Below are 17,362 nucleotides of genomic sequence, written 5' to 3'. Positions count from 1 at the left end.
AATGAATAAATGAATAAATATCAATATAAACATTGTCATCCAATAGCCTTTTCCTTTACTGACTGTTATGTATTTGTTTTGTTGGCTAACCTGAAAAACAGTCAAGTACTCTATGCTCTCTGCTCGATACGTCTATGCTCGGTTCCTTGTCACTTGCTGTTGAAATGTCTAGAAGTAACCAGCTAAATAAATAAATAATGTGCAGCAGCAAGAAGAGTTTTATTTCACTTTCCTAAAATACAACAATGGCGACGAGGATAACGGACAATGAGGAAAAAGTGAACGTAAAAATTATCAAAGGGATATCATAAGTGACATTGTAAGTATAGTGTACGTAAGTATAGTGAACAAATTATAGAACGATGGTAAATCCTGCTGAAGCTGGTGGTGGTACAGATAGAATAGTCGTCACAGGGACGATAGGGAGGGTTTATGAATTTGATTTAAAAGAGAACTGGTCAAATTGGCACAAACGACTTTCCTTGTATTTTTCTGCAAATGATATTACTGAGGCTAAAAAAGTCCCTATTCTATTGACCTCAATTGGCACGGAGGGTTATGGCCTGTTCAAGGACTTGTGCACACCTGCTTTGCCTTCGTCAAAAAGTTATGCTGAACTGGTTGAACTCATGTCTAATCACCTTCAACCCAGACCAAGTGAAATCACTGAACGTTACAAATTTAAAGAACGCCTTCAAAAAGACGACGAAACTATTGTACAGTATATAGCTAATTTGAAAAAACTGTCCATGAACTGTGGGTTTGGGAATAACTTAGAGTCAGCTTTGCGTGATCAAATCATATGGGGAATCAGAAATACTGGTATTAAAAAACGTTTATTAAGTGAACCTGATCTTACTTATAAAAGATGCATTGAACTGTCTATTTCTCTTGAAACAACTCTTCGTGGTGTAGCTGAATTGAATGCAACTAGTACAAGAATAAATTACAACAGAAGTTTCAGATCTTCAACTTCAACAAATTCAAGTAAACCTAGCAGACCTAACCTTACGGCGAATCCGCAATTTTCCACAACTAAAGGAGATCCAGGGCAATGGAAAAAATGCTACTGTTGTGGAAAAGCAAATCATTTGAGTAAAAATTGCCATTTTCGAAATTATAAATGCCATGTATGCGGTAAGCAAGGTCATTTAAAAAATGTATGCAAGGTAAGAAAAACTTCAGGTAAGCAAAACAATTATGTTGAATCTGATTCTATTGTATCTCAATCTAAAACTTTAACTGATGAATTCAACTGTCTTGATATTGCTTCTATGAATAATCTACGAATTGTACGAATTGAGAAGTCAATTAATTATGTAAAGCCTATTGAAATGAAATTAATTGTCGAAAGTAAACCTATCAATTTTGAAGTGGATACTGGTTCTGGCATTAGTGCAATATGTTATTCTGATTTTGTAAAACAATTCCTGGATTTGACTGTAAAATTGAAACCAACTGATGAAGTATTTCATAGCTATGTAGGTGATCCTATTAAACCGGTAGGAGTAGTTCATGTAAATTGTGCACTCAACAAGAATTGTAAAGAAAAAAGTTTGCAATTGTATGTTATGAAATCTAATAAAGAGGAAAGAATTGTTTCACCAATATTAGGACGTTCTTGGTTGCAAGCTCTTAAGATAGACTTAGGTCAATTGAATAGTCATTGTAAACCAACAATTCAAGGTTTGAATCAAGTAAATGATAATGAATTGGAGCTAGAAAAGGTAATAAAGGATTACCCAGTAGTTTTTTCCGACAAATTAGGAAAGTATACTAAACGTAAATTTGAGTTACATCTCAAAGATGATGCACGACCAATATTTTGTAAACCAAGGCCAATACCATATGCAATTAAGGATAAGGTTGAACTTGAAATAAATAGACTTGTTAATGAAAATATTCTGACGCCTGTAGAATCTAGTGAATATGGTACACCTATTGTGCCAGTGATGAAACCAGATGGGTCAATTAGGTTATGTGGTGATTACAAAGTCACCATAAATAAAATGTTAATGATTGATCGACATCCAATTCCTAGAGTTGATGATCTATTTGTAGCTTTAAGAGGTGGTAAAAATTTTAGTAAACTAGATTTATCACAAGCATATCAACAAATAGAACTAGATGAAAAGTCAAAAAAATTGGTAACTATATCCACTCATAAGGGATTATTCATGTACAATCGATTACCTTATGGTGTAGCTTCTGGGCCAGGATTATTTCAAAGGGAAATTGAAAACCTATTAAGAGGTCTAGATAATGTTTTTTAGACGATATTTTAGTTACTGGTAAGAATGATGAACATATTAAAAACTTGAAAGCTGTTTTATCAAGACTGGAAGATAGTGGTCTAACTGTGAAAAGAAGTAAATATTCATTCTTTCAAGAATCTATTTCTTTTCTCGGACATGTAATAGATGCTAAAGGTTTGCATATGAATAATGATAAGGTTAAAGCTATTGTCGAAGCTGAACCACCTACAAATGTGTCTGAATTACAAGCTTACTTAGGTTTAGTTAATTACTATGCTAAGTTTTTACCGGATTTGTCTACTGTTTTGTCACCAATGTATGAATTATTGAGAAAAGATGTAAAATTTGTATGGTCATGTAAGCAAGAAAAAGCATTTACTAAAAGTAAAGAATTATTGTTGTCAGGCAATGTATTAGTGTATTTTAATCCTGATTTGGACATTGTGTTATCTTGTTATGCTTCTCCTTATGGACTAGGTATTGTGTTGTCTCATCGTTTCAGTAATGGTGATGAAAAGCCAATCGCTTATGCGAGTCGTACGCTAACCAAAGCCGAAAAAGGTTATTCTCAGTTAGAAAAAGAAGCTTTAGCAATAATTTTTGGCGTGAAACATTTCCATCAATACTTGTATGGTAAACATTTCATATTGAAAACAGATCATAAACCGTTGACAACTATTTTTGGTCCTAAGAATGGTATTCCTCAAATGACTGCAAATAGGTTGCAGAGATGGTCAATATTTTTGTCTGGTTATGATTATGAAATAAATTATGTTAGATCTAAGGATAATTGTAATGCTGATGGATTGTCAAGATTGCCTCTACCTAGTAAAACTATTGATGATGAAGGAGAGGAGTATACTTATTTGAATTTTGTAAAGAGTAATGTACAATGTTTGAATTTTTTTGATGTAAAGAAAGAAACTGCTAAAGATGTTGTATTGAGTCAAGTATGTGAATATGTAAAATATGAATGGCCTGATAATTCTAGAATTGTAGATAAATTGAAACCGTACTTTAATAGAAGAAATGAATTGTATGTAGATAAAGATTGTCTAATGCTTGGTAACCGTATAGTAATACCTGTTTCATTGAGAAAATTGATTCTAACTGAACTTCATAGTAGTCACCTAGGAGTTGTGAAAATGAAAAGTATGGCTCGATCGTATGTATGGTGGCCAAATATCGATTCCGAGATAAAAGAAATAGCAAAATCTCGAATCGTCGAATCCTCCTAAAGTAACTTCGGCATGGAAGTGGCCTGCTGCGCCTGGCCATAGAATCCATATTGATCATTGTGGTCCAATAAAAGGAAAATATTACTTATTGATTACCGATGCTTATTCTAAATGGTTATATGTTATGGAAGCCTCTAGCTTAACAACCGATTGTACTATAGATTTGTTGAGAGTGTACTTTGCAAATTGGGGTATTCCATTGATACTTGTGAGTGATAATGCTACTTGTTTTACTGCTGATGAATTTCAAAAATTTGTACTTAGAAATGATATAAATCACTCTAAAACCGCACCATTCCATCCTGCCTCGAATGGAGCGGCGGAAAACGCTGTAAAAACATTTAAGAATAAGATAGAAGTTTTGTCAAAGAAAATGTCAAACGTGAAACAAGCTATTTCTAAATTTTTATTAGAATACAGAAATACTCCGCATTGTACTACTGGAGTTTCTCCTGCTGAATTACATGTAGGACGTAGATTGTTAACAAGACTTGACCGAATCAAACCTATTGTACTAGCACAAAAGGTATTGAAATCTGAAATCCCGGCTAGGACTTGTAACAAAATAAATTTCTCGATTGATGACATTGTTTATGTTAGAAATTACAATAAGAATAAAAGTACATGGATAAAAGGAAAAATTATTGATCAAGTGTCTCCTGTAACTTTCATTGTAAAAACTGAAGATAATCTAATTTGGAAAAAGCATGTAAACCAAATGAGGAAATTTGTTGAACAGGAAAATGTACCAATTGTTGATAATAATTTGAATTTGGATGAATTGTTAAAAGGTATTCAAGGTAATGAGTTTGTAACACCTCAGGAGGTGATAATACCTAAACCTATTGAACCGGGAGAAGTACCGAAGTTAAGGTCTCCTGAACCTATTCCTATTTTGAGAAGGTCGATGAGAGACCGAAAGCCTGTCAAAAGATTTGAATTGTAAGACAGAAAACAGAAAGCTGTCAACTGATTTATAATTGATTTTTATTTTGTCAACTGATTTGATTGATTTGTATTGGAGTTATTTGATTTGCAGATTTGCAATAATTGATTTCTATTGATTTGTAATTGAGTTTGTATTTTGATTTGTAACTTTGATTTCTATTTTGTTGTAACCTGGATTGGTACTTTATTTCTTGTATTGCGCTGTCATTTCTAGAGTACTGCTATTTGAAAAGTATTGAAAGGTTAATGATTTTGTTTAAGAATAAAGAGTATTTATTCATAATGTATAAGTATAACACCTCAAATAAGGGAGGAGAATTGTTATATATTTGCTTTGTTGGCTAACCTGAAACACAGTCAAGTACTCTATGCTCTCTGCTCGATACGTCTATGCTCGGTTCCTTGTCACTTGCTGTTGAAATGTCTAGAAGTAACCAGCTAAATGAATAAATAATGTGCAGCAGCAAGAAGAGTTTTATTTCACTTTCCTGAAATACTACACTGACAAAATATAGGGAGTTTCAAAATGTTCTTCGGGATTACGAAAATTCATTACAGAAAAACTATTCCACTTACAATATTCCACGGGTACTGGGCAGTTAGTTGACCGTTTGTCCACTAGTGTAGATTTGTCCACAGTGAAGGAAATGGCAGTGTCATTTTCCAGCAAGACGGTTGTCCTGCCCATTTTCATAACGTGGTTAGACGGTACTTCTAACACAACACTGCCTCGACGCTAGATAGGACGCGCGTATGAGGAAGACAAACAACTTTTGCTGTGGCCACCAAGATCGCCAGACCTCACGCCATGTGACTTGTTTCTGTGGGGCTATGTGAAATATAAGGTCTTCACCCCACCAATGCCGAACGATATCGCTGAGCTGAAAGATCGCATAATCAATGAGGTCACCTCTATCGAAAGAGACATGTTAGGGCGTGTTTGGGCTAGACTTTTGTATTGAAGTATCCCGTGTCACCAAAGGAGCACACATTGAACTTTTATAGATGTTAGAAAAAACTGTTTGAATCCCTGCATCTTCATGTACAAATTTCATTTAGAAGTAGAATAGCCTTCCTGTAGTGAATTTTCGTAACCCCGAAGAACATTTTGAAAATCTCTGTACATTGCAAATATGTCATTAAAACATAATATTTAAGGGACAAAAGTTGACCCAGCGGTTGTTACACCTTTAATATTTACATGACCACATAGAATCACTATTCACTACATCTATGCCAGATTATGTTAATGGAGTCATAAACGAAAATTTTATAAGTGTACATTTTTTGACCAAGAACTATGTTCAGCGTTCAGTTAACTTCACTTTATCAATGTTTAACTTGTCTATATGATCATGTAATTGTTAATGACGATGAAAATATGATATTTTAATATTGATTTGCTTATCTATGATGATAAAAATACGTATAGATATAAAACAATGATATGAGTGAAACTTACATGAGTGTTTCCGCTTCCTTTGCCTTTTTGATTTCTTCCATTTTCACTCTGGTACTGGTATGTGTATTGTACTCATAATCTCCATAATGCTTTTTGACTTTTTCCCGAAAATCGAGATCCTTTTTTTGTGGAGGGGGCGGCGGCTGAGGTGTAATCTTATCAACATATGTTGTGGGCAGATTGCAAGAAGAAAGTATAGTGATGACTGTTTTACGTACATCTTGTGGTACCAAATTAATCTGCACTGACTTCAATGTGACTGAAACAAAATAATACGATTTACAATATTATCAAAATATATTAAGAGTCTATAAATCACAGTACTAGTTTTCCAGATACCTTGGAAGCAGTGAGTTCCCAGTGTTTAATCCATCCAACTTACGGTATACACACTACCAAGGTTATAATGTGAGTTGCACAAAGTGTTAAGTTATTCATACTTCAAATAATTGACTTTTCAGCATTCACTTATAAAACCAATAAGTAAAATACTGAAGGTGGATATTTTTCTATTGTATGCTTCTGCGTGGGTAATGAGATTAGATGATTAAGCAGCGATGTACTTGACAGGATTCGAAACTACAACAAATGTTCGTAATACATTTATATTCTGATTCATACCGTATTAAATGTAATGTGGCATGACAAGAGAAACTCGAAATTAACAAGGAATAATAATTTCGAAATTATAAAAAATAATCAAATTTTATAATTATTTTTGATGATTATCAAAAATAATTTGAAACTAATATTTTCACCTTACAGTTGTTTTCGATTGAATTTCCTAGTAGACCTGATACAAATACTCAAAATTATATAAACACTAGCATTCTGTTAAGTTAAAAATACGTCTGCTCAGGGGCGGCTATAGCAGGGGAGGCCTCGGACACTGTCCTCCCTGTCATTTTGAAGCAAAAATCAATAATTAAAAAGATTTTATAATCCATTCCAATTCATAATATCAGTTTCTATTATCATTTTTAAAAGTGAAAAGTAAGGACGGATGGTATCAAACATTGATATCTGCCGCTGAAGCGAATAAAGCAATCAATCTACTTCTAAGATTCTAACCTAAAATTTCTCAATACAAATCTGTAGTTTCCGTACTATACTGTTCTATGTTCGGTCGAGACTCACGAAGGAAAGTGTTGAATGTCAATTTTAGAGGTTAATATTCGTACTGTCTGTATTTTTATAATAACATGTTGAAGACTATGTAATTTCCTGTAAACTTATGGCTTTAAAAAGCTTCACTGATTTGTGAATTGTGAGTGAATCTTCTTTATTCTATTTGAAAATGTTTTTAAAATGTTCAATTATTATCTAACTACATAGGCCAATTCTAGAACCTGATTGACTTCTTATAGTTACCACAAAAAAGTGTAAACTTATGTGACGCATCTGTGGTCAATATTTCAATCCAATTTGAAATGGGTAGGCCTAGTGCCCCACTCATGATGATCCAACTAGTAAATGAAATTATTCTTATTACCTCGGTCAACAGTTTTTTGGGGTTTCAAGAAGAATTTCACTGTTGTCGGTCTAGTGTATCGATTTTGTTGAAGTCCTTCAAGAAATGAGCTCAGCACCTGGAGAGAATTTTCATTGATAGCCTGGAATGAGAAATAATATATTGAGTTGAACTTGAAGATTGAAATTAAAAATTATAGATATTTTCACTATAAAAAAATTTGTAGCAAGTAGGTATAACATTTGGGATAATCTTTAACCCGAATAGTATGATGATGATGATGATGAAGATAATAATTCTCAATCCAACTAAAAAGACATATTTCAAACAAAATGTTTTATTATTTCAATTTTCCCTTGAAAATGTCATAGGCATATGAAGTTTAGATTAAATAACAAATATAATGGAGTAGAATAGAATTTTATTAGTCATTAGATTGTTTTTAAAATAATGATTTTGTAGAAGGTCTACTCATTATTAGATAACAAACTAGAATGCTTCAATTTTGAATCCAATAAGCACTATTTCAATCAAATTTAAATCATAGGTTTAGTTTTAACTTGATAATTTTTTTTTGCAAAATTTCATGATTTTTTGTCAAGTGCTCAAACTCACGTTTTTCGGCGAGGGGGGGGGGTGATAAAACCTTTTTAAAAATATAAGGGGAATGTGTCCATGGTAGGCCAATTCATCATAACTGTGAAATTTTGGGTGGTAATCTCTAGAAGGAGCTTCTGGAACTTTGTTTAAGGATACGAATGAAACTGAATAGCCTATATACTATACTATAATAACTATAATAAACAAGAGCAATATAAGCTACTAGCAAGAACCCGTGCTTCGCAAGGATCTATTTTAAAACTTGACAAAATGAAAACTTGACGTAATGAAATTTTGAAGAATTGAGAATAGGCCTATAACCATCCTTGGTTATTTAAGAATCTATAAGCAAAATTTCAAGTTAATTAGTCCAGTAGTTCATACGTGATGATGCGTCAACATAATTTTCCTATCCCGTACGTGCATAAGCCAGTTCTTTACTTCATATAATTATTATAGATATAGTTAACGACTGCAAGAGATAGGACTGTGGAACAGAATAGTGGTGAACTATGATAGCGCCAGAAGTGTCTCAAACACAATAGTAGGTGCTACATGAACTTTTTGAAAGTGATTTGAAAAAATGTTAAAACAAAAAACTGAATCCTTATATTTCTACCTTCATTTAGAGAGGCTTTTGTTTGAGCCGAATGGAAATTTATTTATAAAAAATGAATGTCTGTTTGTGTGTTTGTTTGTATGTTTGTTTGTTCCCTGTAGACTTGAAAACTACTTGACATAACGGCATGAAACTTTGGGAATATGTTGTGGGATGGTTTCTGAACAGAAATTTTAATAGGGGGGCTAATAATAATAATTTATTAATCCATTTTACAGACATATGTTATAGAAATTTTCGGCCGAGCGGCTACTGAAGAACGATCATGATTCAAGATCATATTGTGATAATATGATTTAGCATCTAAAGTTACCAGCTGTAATAAACATATCACCCTGTGATGAATTATTGTGTACTGGTATTAAAACGGTAGTTTGGAGTTGAAGTGTAGTTGATTGGTACCAGCTGTTGATAATGGTTCCTTAGAAGACCTATACAAATAATTATCACTCTCCTATCATTGAGAACTGGAAAATGTTGAAAAAATTATTACCTAATGAAAGAGAGTATATATATATATATATATATATATTATATATATATATATATATATATATATATATATATACCCATTTGGCCGTGGCCATTTATACACACACACACACACACACACACACATATATATATATATATATATATATATATATATATATATATATATATATATATATATATTATATATATATATATTGGTATTTCATTAATTACTGAAGAATGAAATAATAATTAACAATTTTTTGAATTTAGGTTAGCTTATATTCATCCTAAAATGGAAAGAATATGGAATTCTGTGTGATTCATCGTACATCGCATATTTCCTGGACCATATATCGACAATCTACAGCTATGAAAACATTGAATATTTTTCTTTGAAACACTGATATAACCTTTTTTTAATTGAAAACTTTACTGATAGATATTACTACCAATTGATTGAGAAGAATAATATGTTTTTGGAATAATGAATGCTGAATGACTAAGCACATAGGAAGTCCGTATTGAGATGAACATGTTGATTGTCAGATAAATTTCATGATTCACCAAATAAAGTCAAGTGTAACATGATATACATTGGCGGTGCGAAGTTCGCTGGTTAAGCTAGTTATAAATTAAGCTTTATTATTAATAGATAACGCTGAAAAAGACAGGCTCAATCACCAGGAATACTATAAATCTGTAGAACGTTCACCATGTAAAACACGTGGTAAGCTCGTGCTCTCAATCAACGCAAAATCAATTCGATCAGCTAATAGATGAAATTGTTATAAGCTTTCCAATGATTACAACATATAATATGTTAGAATATCATGTGTCAATTATCTCAGTTCCATATGGAGTTCACCTTATCATAAGCTTACTTAATAGGATCCTTTTTACTTTCTTGCCCTACTACCATAGGTAAGGAAAGTATTGCTTTCCAAAAAAATTAAGGTACCCCAATTTCAAGTTTTCTATACGTTTCAAGGTCCCCTGAGAACAAAAACATGATTTTTGGGTATTGGTCTGTGTGTGTGTGTATGTGTGTGTGTGTGTGTGTATGTCTGTGAACACGATAACTCCATTCCTAATTAACAGATTGACTTGAAATTTTAAACTTAAGGTCCTTATACCATGAGGACCCGACAATAAGAAATTCAATAAAATTCAATTCAAGATGGCGGAAAAAATGGCGGATAATTACTAAAAAACCATGTTTTTCACGTTTTTCTCGAAAATGGCTCTAACGATTTTCTTCAAATTTATACCATGGATAGCTATTCATAAGCCCTATCAACTGGCATGAGTCTCATTTCTGGGAAATTTCAGGAGCTCCGTAATATTCTTGAGAAAAATGGCGGATAATGACTAAAAAGCCATGTTTTTTCACGATTTTCTCAAAAACGGCTCTAACCAATTTTTTCAAATCCATACCCCTGTATAGTTATTTATTAGCTCTATCAACTGACATGAGTCTTTTTCCTGGGGTACTAATGAGGGGCCCACCCAATCCTTGAGAAATGGACTTTGTAACCTCCTTCTCGTGCATGAGGTAGGTTGGTACACGGTTTTTACTTTTTCTTCTTCCATAAACCGTGGGTAGGTAGAGCAGTTTATAAAAAAAACACAGTCATAGTCAAGGTATTTCATCTGTAGAACAGCTGTTTTGACGAATTAAAAAAAAAATCATCGAATTTCACAATTTACATAAAGGAAAAGTACTCTGAAAACAATTGTACATACACATATACAGTAGTCTGACCGTAGTTGCAAATATGTTGCCGTCATTGTGTTATTCCCCTAAATTATTCTCGTTTGATAATGAGGCTTATAGTTCAATGAGCAAGGAAAGTTGTGTGAGTGTACCACACCAGATTTTTCATCCTTTGAAACCCTTAGAGGCAAAATATCTCAAAATCCGTTCTTAGTGCGCGTCTAGCATGTTTGAAGAATATTTGTGCAAAGTTTTAAGCCTGTAGGCCAATTAGTTTGAGGTGTAGTGTGATTTTACATAAAAATTTTCGAAAAGTGCCCTCTCCTGAACCCCCCTGTGCTCCTGATTGGAATTTTTCTGCATAGATCTGATTTTTTTTCGTACCTGAACGAAAAAGTTCCTCATGACTTTGCTGTGCAATGAACGGTTAAAAAGTACAAAATTTTTGGGGGGCCCCAGCTCCCGCAGGGGGGCAAATTTCTGAAAATCCTTTCTTAGTGGATGCTTCAAGGCTACCATAAACAATCGTGCAAAATCTCAAGTTTGTAGGCTCAGTAGTTTGGGCTGTGGTGTGATTTCAGTCTGTAGGGGCTTAGCCTTTTATAAGTATAGAGAAGAAGAGAAGATATTGAATTTCTTCATAATAATAGATGGTAAAAGCGAACTAGCATTGAAGTGCTATCTGCAGTTTCTCTATCCGCTGCTATCTAGTCTCTATGCACTAGACCATTCACTGTCTATTGGAAATAGCTCATAATTATTGATAATTAATTATAATTGTTATTTCAGTGTTATTCTCTCATCCCTTATATATATATATATATATATATATATATATATATAATATATATATATATATATATATATATAATATATAGCGCATAATTATTGATAATTAATTATAATTGTTATTTCAGTGTTATTCTCTCATCCCTTATATATATATATATATCTCGATTTCCATAGGACAATATAACGAAAATAAGGCATTATAAGCTAATTTTTGTGGCTGATCCAGCCACAATATTCAGGTTCAATTTCGGGGGGGGGGGACACACATCTCCATTATACGAGGGCTATTTTTTTCAACTTCCGATGTGGTATAAAAAGAAACTAGTGAGAGTAATTGAATGAATTTATTATCAAAAGTTATTTACATTATTAGTTACTTCTCAACATAGTCACCATTCAGATTGAGGCATTTTTCATACCTGGGTACAAGCTTCTTAATAACTTGTTCATAAAAGTTAGCCGCCAGTGATTTGAGATGGTTTTTCACAGCATCGTATGTTCGGAAGCAGCTCTGCCCTCCTAGCATTTTCTTCAGTTCCGGGAAAAGGTGATAGTCGCTTGGTGCTAAGTCTGGGCTATACGCCGGATGGTCAAAAACGTCCCATTTAAACCCGTCAAGAAGACGCTTCGTCACAGCAGCACTGTGAGGACGGTGTTGTCATGAATGAGCACCACTCCCGAAGAAGAATAAGAAGAAGAAGAAGAAAGAAGAAGAAGAAGAAGAAGAAGAAGAAGAAGAAGAAGCAGAAGAAGAAGAAGAAGAAGGAAGAAGAAGAAGAAGAAGAAGAAGAGAAAGAAGAAGAAGAAGAAGAAGAAGAAGAAGAAGAAGAAGAAGAAGCAGAAGAAGAAGAAGAAGAAGAAGAAGAGAAGAAGAAGAAGAAGAAGAGAAGAAGAGAAGAAGAAGAGAAGAGAAGAAGAAGAAGAAGAAGAAGAAGAAGAAGCAGAAGAAGAAGAAGAAGAAGAAGAAGAAGAAGAAGAGAAGAAGAAGAAGAAGAGAAGAAGAGAAGAAGAGAAGAAGAAGAAGAAGAAAGAAGAAGAAGAAGAAGAAGAAGACGAAGAAGAAGAAGAAGAGAAGAAGAAGAAGAAGAAGAAGAAGAAGAGAAGAAGAAGAAGACGAAGAAGAAGAAGAAGAAGAAGAAGAGAGAAGAAGAAGAAAAGAGAAGAAGAAGAAGAAGAAAGAAGAAGAAGAGAAGAAGAAGATAGATTATTATGTTGCTTTGGCCTGTGATCTGTATAAATGTCCTGTAACAACTAAAGGTGCGTCCACACATGCCGAACCGAACCTCGAACCGCGCAGCAAACCGTGCATTCCTCCGAACATCTTGCCTTTCAACGAACATGAGCATATGTTGAAGAATATGTTAAAAATCAGCTGTTAATCATTCGCCGTACCGTACTCCGAACCATTCGCCGTGCCGCTTGCCTCTGTTCTAACTGCTCGCCTCACCTCACTCCGAACGCTGAACTTTTCAGCCAATCAGAGCCCTCGATTACAATTCGCCGTGCAGCTCGCTCCACAATATTTTTGCTATCCATCACAAGTGGAAAACATGCGAACATGAATACAGTATGGGCAATTTTTTATTTGATTAAATTCATGTTTTGAAGAATTCATTGTTACGAATGATAAATTGATAGGAGCTTATAAATATTTTCTAATTCAAATGAAATAACTTCTGAAAAAAATAATGATTGGATAAATACCAATATTGAATTATTGTTGACCAAGAACTCAGTACATCGACAATTCATTCAACTAATTCTGTATTGATAAAATATAATCATTTTCTCTATTGATAATCAATTTCATCAACTAACTGAAAAAAGTACTTCAATTTCCATGAATTTATTAATAGAATTATATAAATCTAAAGTGTAGGTCATATCTAAATTCACAAAGAGTTCGATTCTTGTTGGCAAGATAGATGTTATTCAATGCAGAAATCATTGTTATTTTACTAAAAGATAGGATAAAATGAATAGTTCTCTTCCAGGGGGAGTTTTGACAACCAACAAAACTCATTTTTCATTTGAAGAAATAATATCAAAAAGGTGCATAGGACCTTACTTTTTTGTTCAGCTTGCCAAAATACCCCTCATTTCAATATTAAAATTTTCGACTGACTGTACAGTGAGTCAATCATTCTATCAAGGCTTGAATAATTTTAAATTTTAATTGAATAAAAATGGTAGAGAATAATTATCATGTAGATATCAACACCTTTATTTAAAGACATATTAACTGCATGCGTTTTCATATTGCCGATACAGCATTGATTAAACTGTAGACGTTTATTTAGCAGTCTCAAAAAACTGTTCTAGCTGAAAAATTAATAATACATGCCACGTGTAGGCTTATACATTCCATCAGGAAAACGAAGTTCAAAACTATGGTTTTCCTAAACATATGTTTTGAGATAATTTCTTTGATGCAGCTGTTTCACATTCACCATTTACAATTATACAGCGTTTTGTGAAAATAAAAATATTATTGATTACCAAAACAATACTATTATTATATCAATGATAATAATTAATTATTAAAACAATACTTTTATTATATCAATAATAATAATAATAATATTATTGAACATATTTATCATTATCAGAACAATATTATTGAGGTTGAGTGGAATCAGGTAGAAAGCAATAATAGAACATATGTTCTTTTTTGAATTTCTATCATATTATTTTGTTATTTCCAATGATTACAACATATGTTAGAATATCACATGTCAATAAATAATATTATCTCATTTCCATATGGCACTCACCTTACCATGTTTATAACCTTACTTAATAGGATCCTTTTTCATCCTTTGAAACCCTTAGAGGCAAAATATCTCAAAATCCGTTCTTAGTGCGCGTCTAGCATGTTTGAAGAATATTTTTGCAAAGTTTCAAGTCTGTAGGACAATTAGTTTGAGCTGTAGTGTGATTTTACATTAAAATTTTCGAAAAATGCCCTCTCTTGGACCCCCCTATGCTCCTGATCGAAATTTTCTGCATAGATCTAATTTTTTCGTAGCTGAACTAAAAAGTTCCTCATGACTTTGCTGTGCAATGAGCGGTTAAAAAGTACAAAATTTTTGGGGGGCCCCAGCTCCCGCAGGGGGGCAAATTTCTGAAAATCCTTTCTTAGTGGATGCTTTCAGGCTACCATAAACAATCGTGCAAAATCTCAAGTTTGTAGGCTCAGTAGTTTGGGCTGTGGTGTGATTTCAGTCTGTAGGGGCTTAGCCTTTTATAAGTATAGAGAAGAGAAGAGAAGAGAAGAGAGAAGAGAAGAGAAGAGAAGAAGAGAAGAGAAGAAGAGAAGAAGAAGAGAAGATATTGAATTTCTTCATAATAATAGATGGTAAAAAGCGAACTAGCATTGAAGTGCTATCTGCAGTTTCTCTATCCGCTGCTATCTAGTCTCTATGCACTAGACCATTCACTGTCTATTGGAAAATAGCTCATAATTATTCATAATTAATTATAATTGCTATTTCAGTGTTATTATCTCATCCCTTATATATATATATATTTCTCGATTTCCATAGGACAATATAACGAAAATAAGGCATTATAAGCTAATTTTTGTGGCTGATCCAGCCACAATATTCAGGTTCAATTTCGGGGGGGGGGGGACACATCTCAATTATACGAGGGCTATTTTTTTCAACTTCCGATGTGGTATAAAAAAGAAACTAGTGAGAGTAATTGAATGAATTTATTATCAAAAGTTATTTACATTATTAGTTACTTCTCAACATAGTCACCATTCAGATTGAGGCATTTTTCATACCTGGGTACAAGCTTCTTAATAACTTGTTCATAAAAGTTAGCCGCCAGTGATTTGAGATGGTTTTTCACAGCATCGTATGTTCGGAAGCAGCTCTGCCCTCCTAGCATTTTCTTCAGTTCCGGGAAAAGGTGATAGTCGCTTGGTGCTAAGTCTGGGCTATACGCCGGATGGTCAAAAACGTCCCATTTAAACCCGTCAAGAAGACGCTTCGTCACAGCAGCACTGTGAGGACGGGTGTTGTCATGAATGAGCACCACTCCCGATGTGAGCATTCCTCTCCTTTTGTTCTGCACAGTTCCTCTCCAATCACGCACTGCACTGTCACTCATAAAATTCCACCATATACTCGTTCCATTCTAGGTGAATTTCTGCTGCGGATAACCCTTCAGCTTGCAAAAAACGAATTAGCCTACACTTCGCAACTCACACTTGGCGGGAGATTCTATCATATTAGCCATGTTTATGTGTCGCTAGATAAACTGGTAATGACGACAGATGGCCGAAAACGAGTGAGGTTATAGTGTGAGATGGCATAGTCAGCTGCCGCGCATTGTTGGCCAATGCCGCTCGCATTGCCATCTAGCGGCACGATCGGAAGTTGAAAAAAAATAGCCTTCGTACATCCCTAGATGTATAGATATGGATACATCCCCCACCCCTGGATAGGCCACTGTACGATACTTGTAATATAATTTGTCAGGGTAATTTTCAGTAAAAATCATTACGTTTATCATGGTTGACTGAAAAAAAAAGAATAGACATTTCCAAAAGAATTCAGTCAAATTATTACCATATTCTCAATTATACTGGGCGTCTTTATTCAATTTGGGACAAATATTTTAATTTTAATGCAAAGTTAGAAGTCAACAGAGTTGAAAAATACTCATCGAAAGTTAATTTGAACTCGACCCATTGTGAGTAGTGCTTTGCAATTTGATAACTAAAATCTACAAAAAAGTAAACTATAAATCAGAAAATTTCTGATTGATACTCACTCTCTCAGAAGGAAACTGGCCGAATAAGTCAGGATGTACTGTGAAGTAGAATGGTCGAAGTGCTGTTGAAACTTCACCAGATGTTAGGTGCCGATAAGCACCAAATACGTACTTTGATGCATAATCGTTATGGAACCTTTAAAAACAATTAATTACTTTTAAAAATGAAGATAGTACTTGAGAGTATGTGCATAGTGTACAATGATATATTATTTATAAGATATGAACAATGTTGGTCAGGACTAATTAATCACACTGATTTCATTTTTTTTTTAATCTATTCTGGTAATTCGTTGAAGCTACGTAGTGTTTTTCCGATGGTGATATCTTGAAAAAACGGGAAGGTAGCCCAGTATAGATTACAGCTGATATTACATTAGGCCACTAAGCTGGCTCGCCAGTGGAACACCTCAGAGCAACCATTGGCGGTACAGTGTAGAGCAAGCTGAGACAACAATGCTGGTAGGTGGCCAAAAGCTGGTGTAAGTGTAATTAACGCAATAAGTACTAATGCCTCGAGGACACTTGGCCCACCGGTGGTCTATTGTGATAAGAGCCTAAAAACAGGCCGGGTTGGTCTAGTGGTAAGGAGCGTTACAAACTTCGGTCTGCTAGCACCGCCTGGTTTGTGGGTTCGAATCCCGCCGATGGCATAGACGTTTGATCATCTCATCAATTCACCAACGCACTTTCCATTACTCACGCACCAAAAAAGTTCATGTGGGCATCATCCGCAATGAATTCAAATTTAATTGTTATTTGCACAAATTCATCACAGTCACTTAATATAAAAAAAATATATAGAAAACGTATTGTTATCAATTTTTGTCACCATTTGTGAAGAGTGTATAATCAGATAAAGTACTCAAAGAAAGAGCTAAAAAAAAGAAAGAGGGCCCAAGACCGTGACGATGTATTTATTAAATCGTAGAGATTCCAGAGCCGCTTCGCCAAGCATAGGAATGGAGAAAGCCCTCGGTTCCAGCTCCAGCCCAACCTAT

General features: G+C 34.0%; 1 protein-coding gene across 1 annotated transcript in view; it reads right to left on the bottom strand.

Moving 5' to 3' along the window:
- Positions 1–17,362, bottom strand: part of LOC111052138 (T-cell activation inhibitor, mitochondrial) — a 32,109-nt gene that overhangs the window by 10,159 nt on the left and 4,588 nt on the right. Inside the window, exons 2-4 of the mRNA XM_022338768.2 lie at positions 16,362–16,497; positions 7,396–7,516; positions 5,904–6,162 (exon numbers count right to left, since the gene is read on the bottom strand). Coding sequence (XP_022194460.2) covers positions 5,904–6,162; positions 7,396–7,516; positions 16,362–16,497 — 516 coding nt within the window. The remainder of the gene's footprint in view (positions 1–5,903; positions 6,163–7,395; positions 7,517–16,361; positions 16,498–17,362) is intronic.

Source organism: Nilaparvata lugens, chromosome 3 (assembly GCF_014356525.2).
Source record: "Nilaparvata lugens isolate BPH chromosome 3, ASM1435652v1, whole genome shotgun sequence".
NCBI lineage: Eukaryota > Metazoa > Arthropoda > Insecta > Hemiptera > Delphacidae > Nilaparvata > Nilaparvata lugens.
This window is presented reverse-complemented; position numbering and strand designations above follow the sequence as displayed.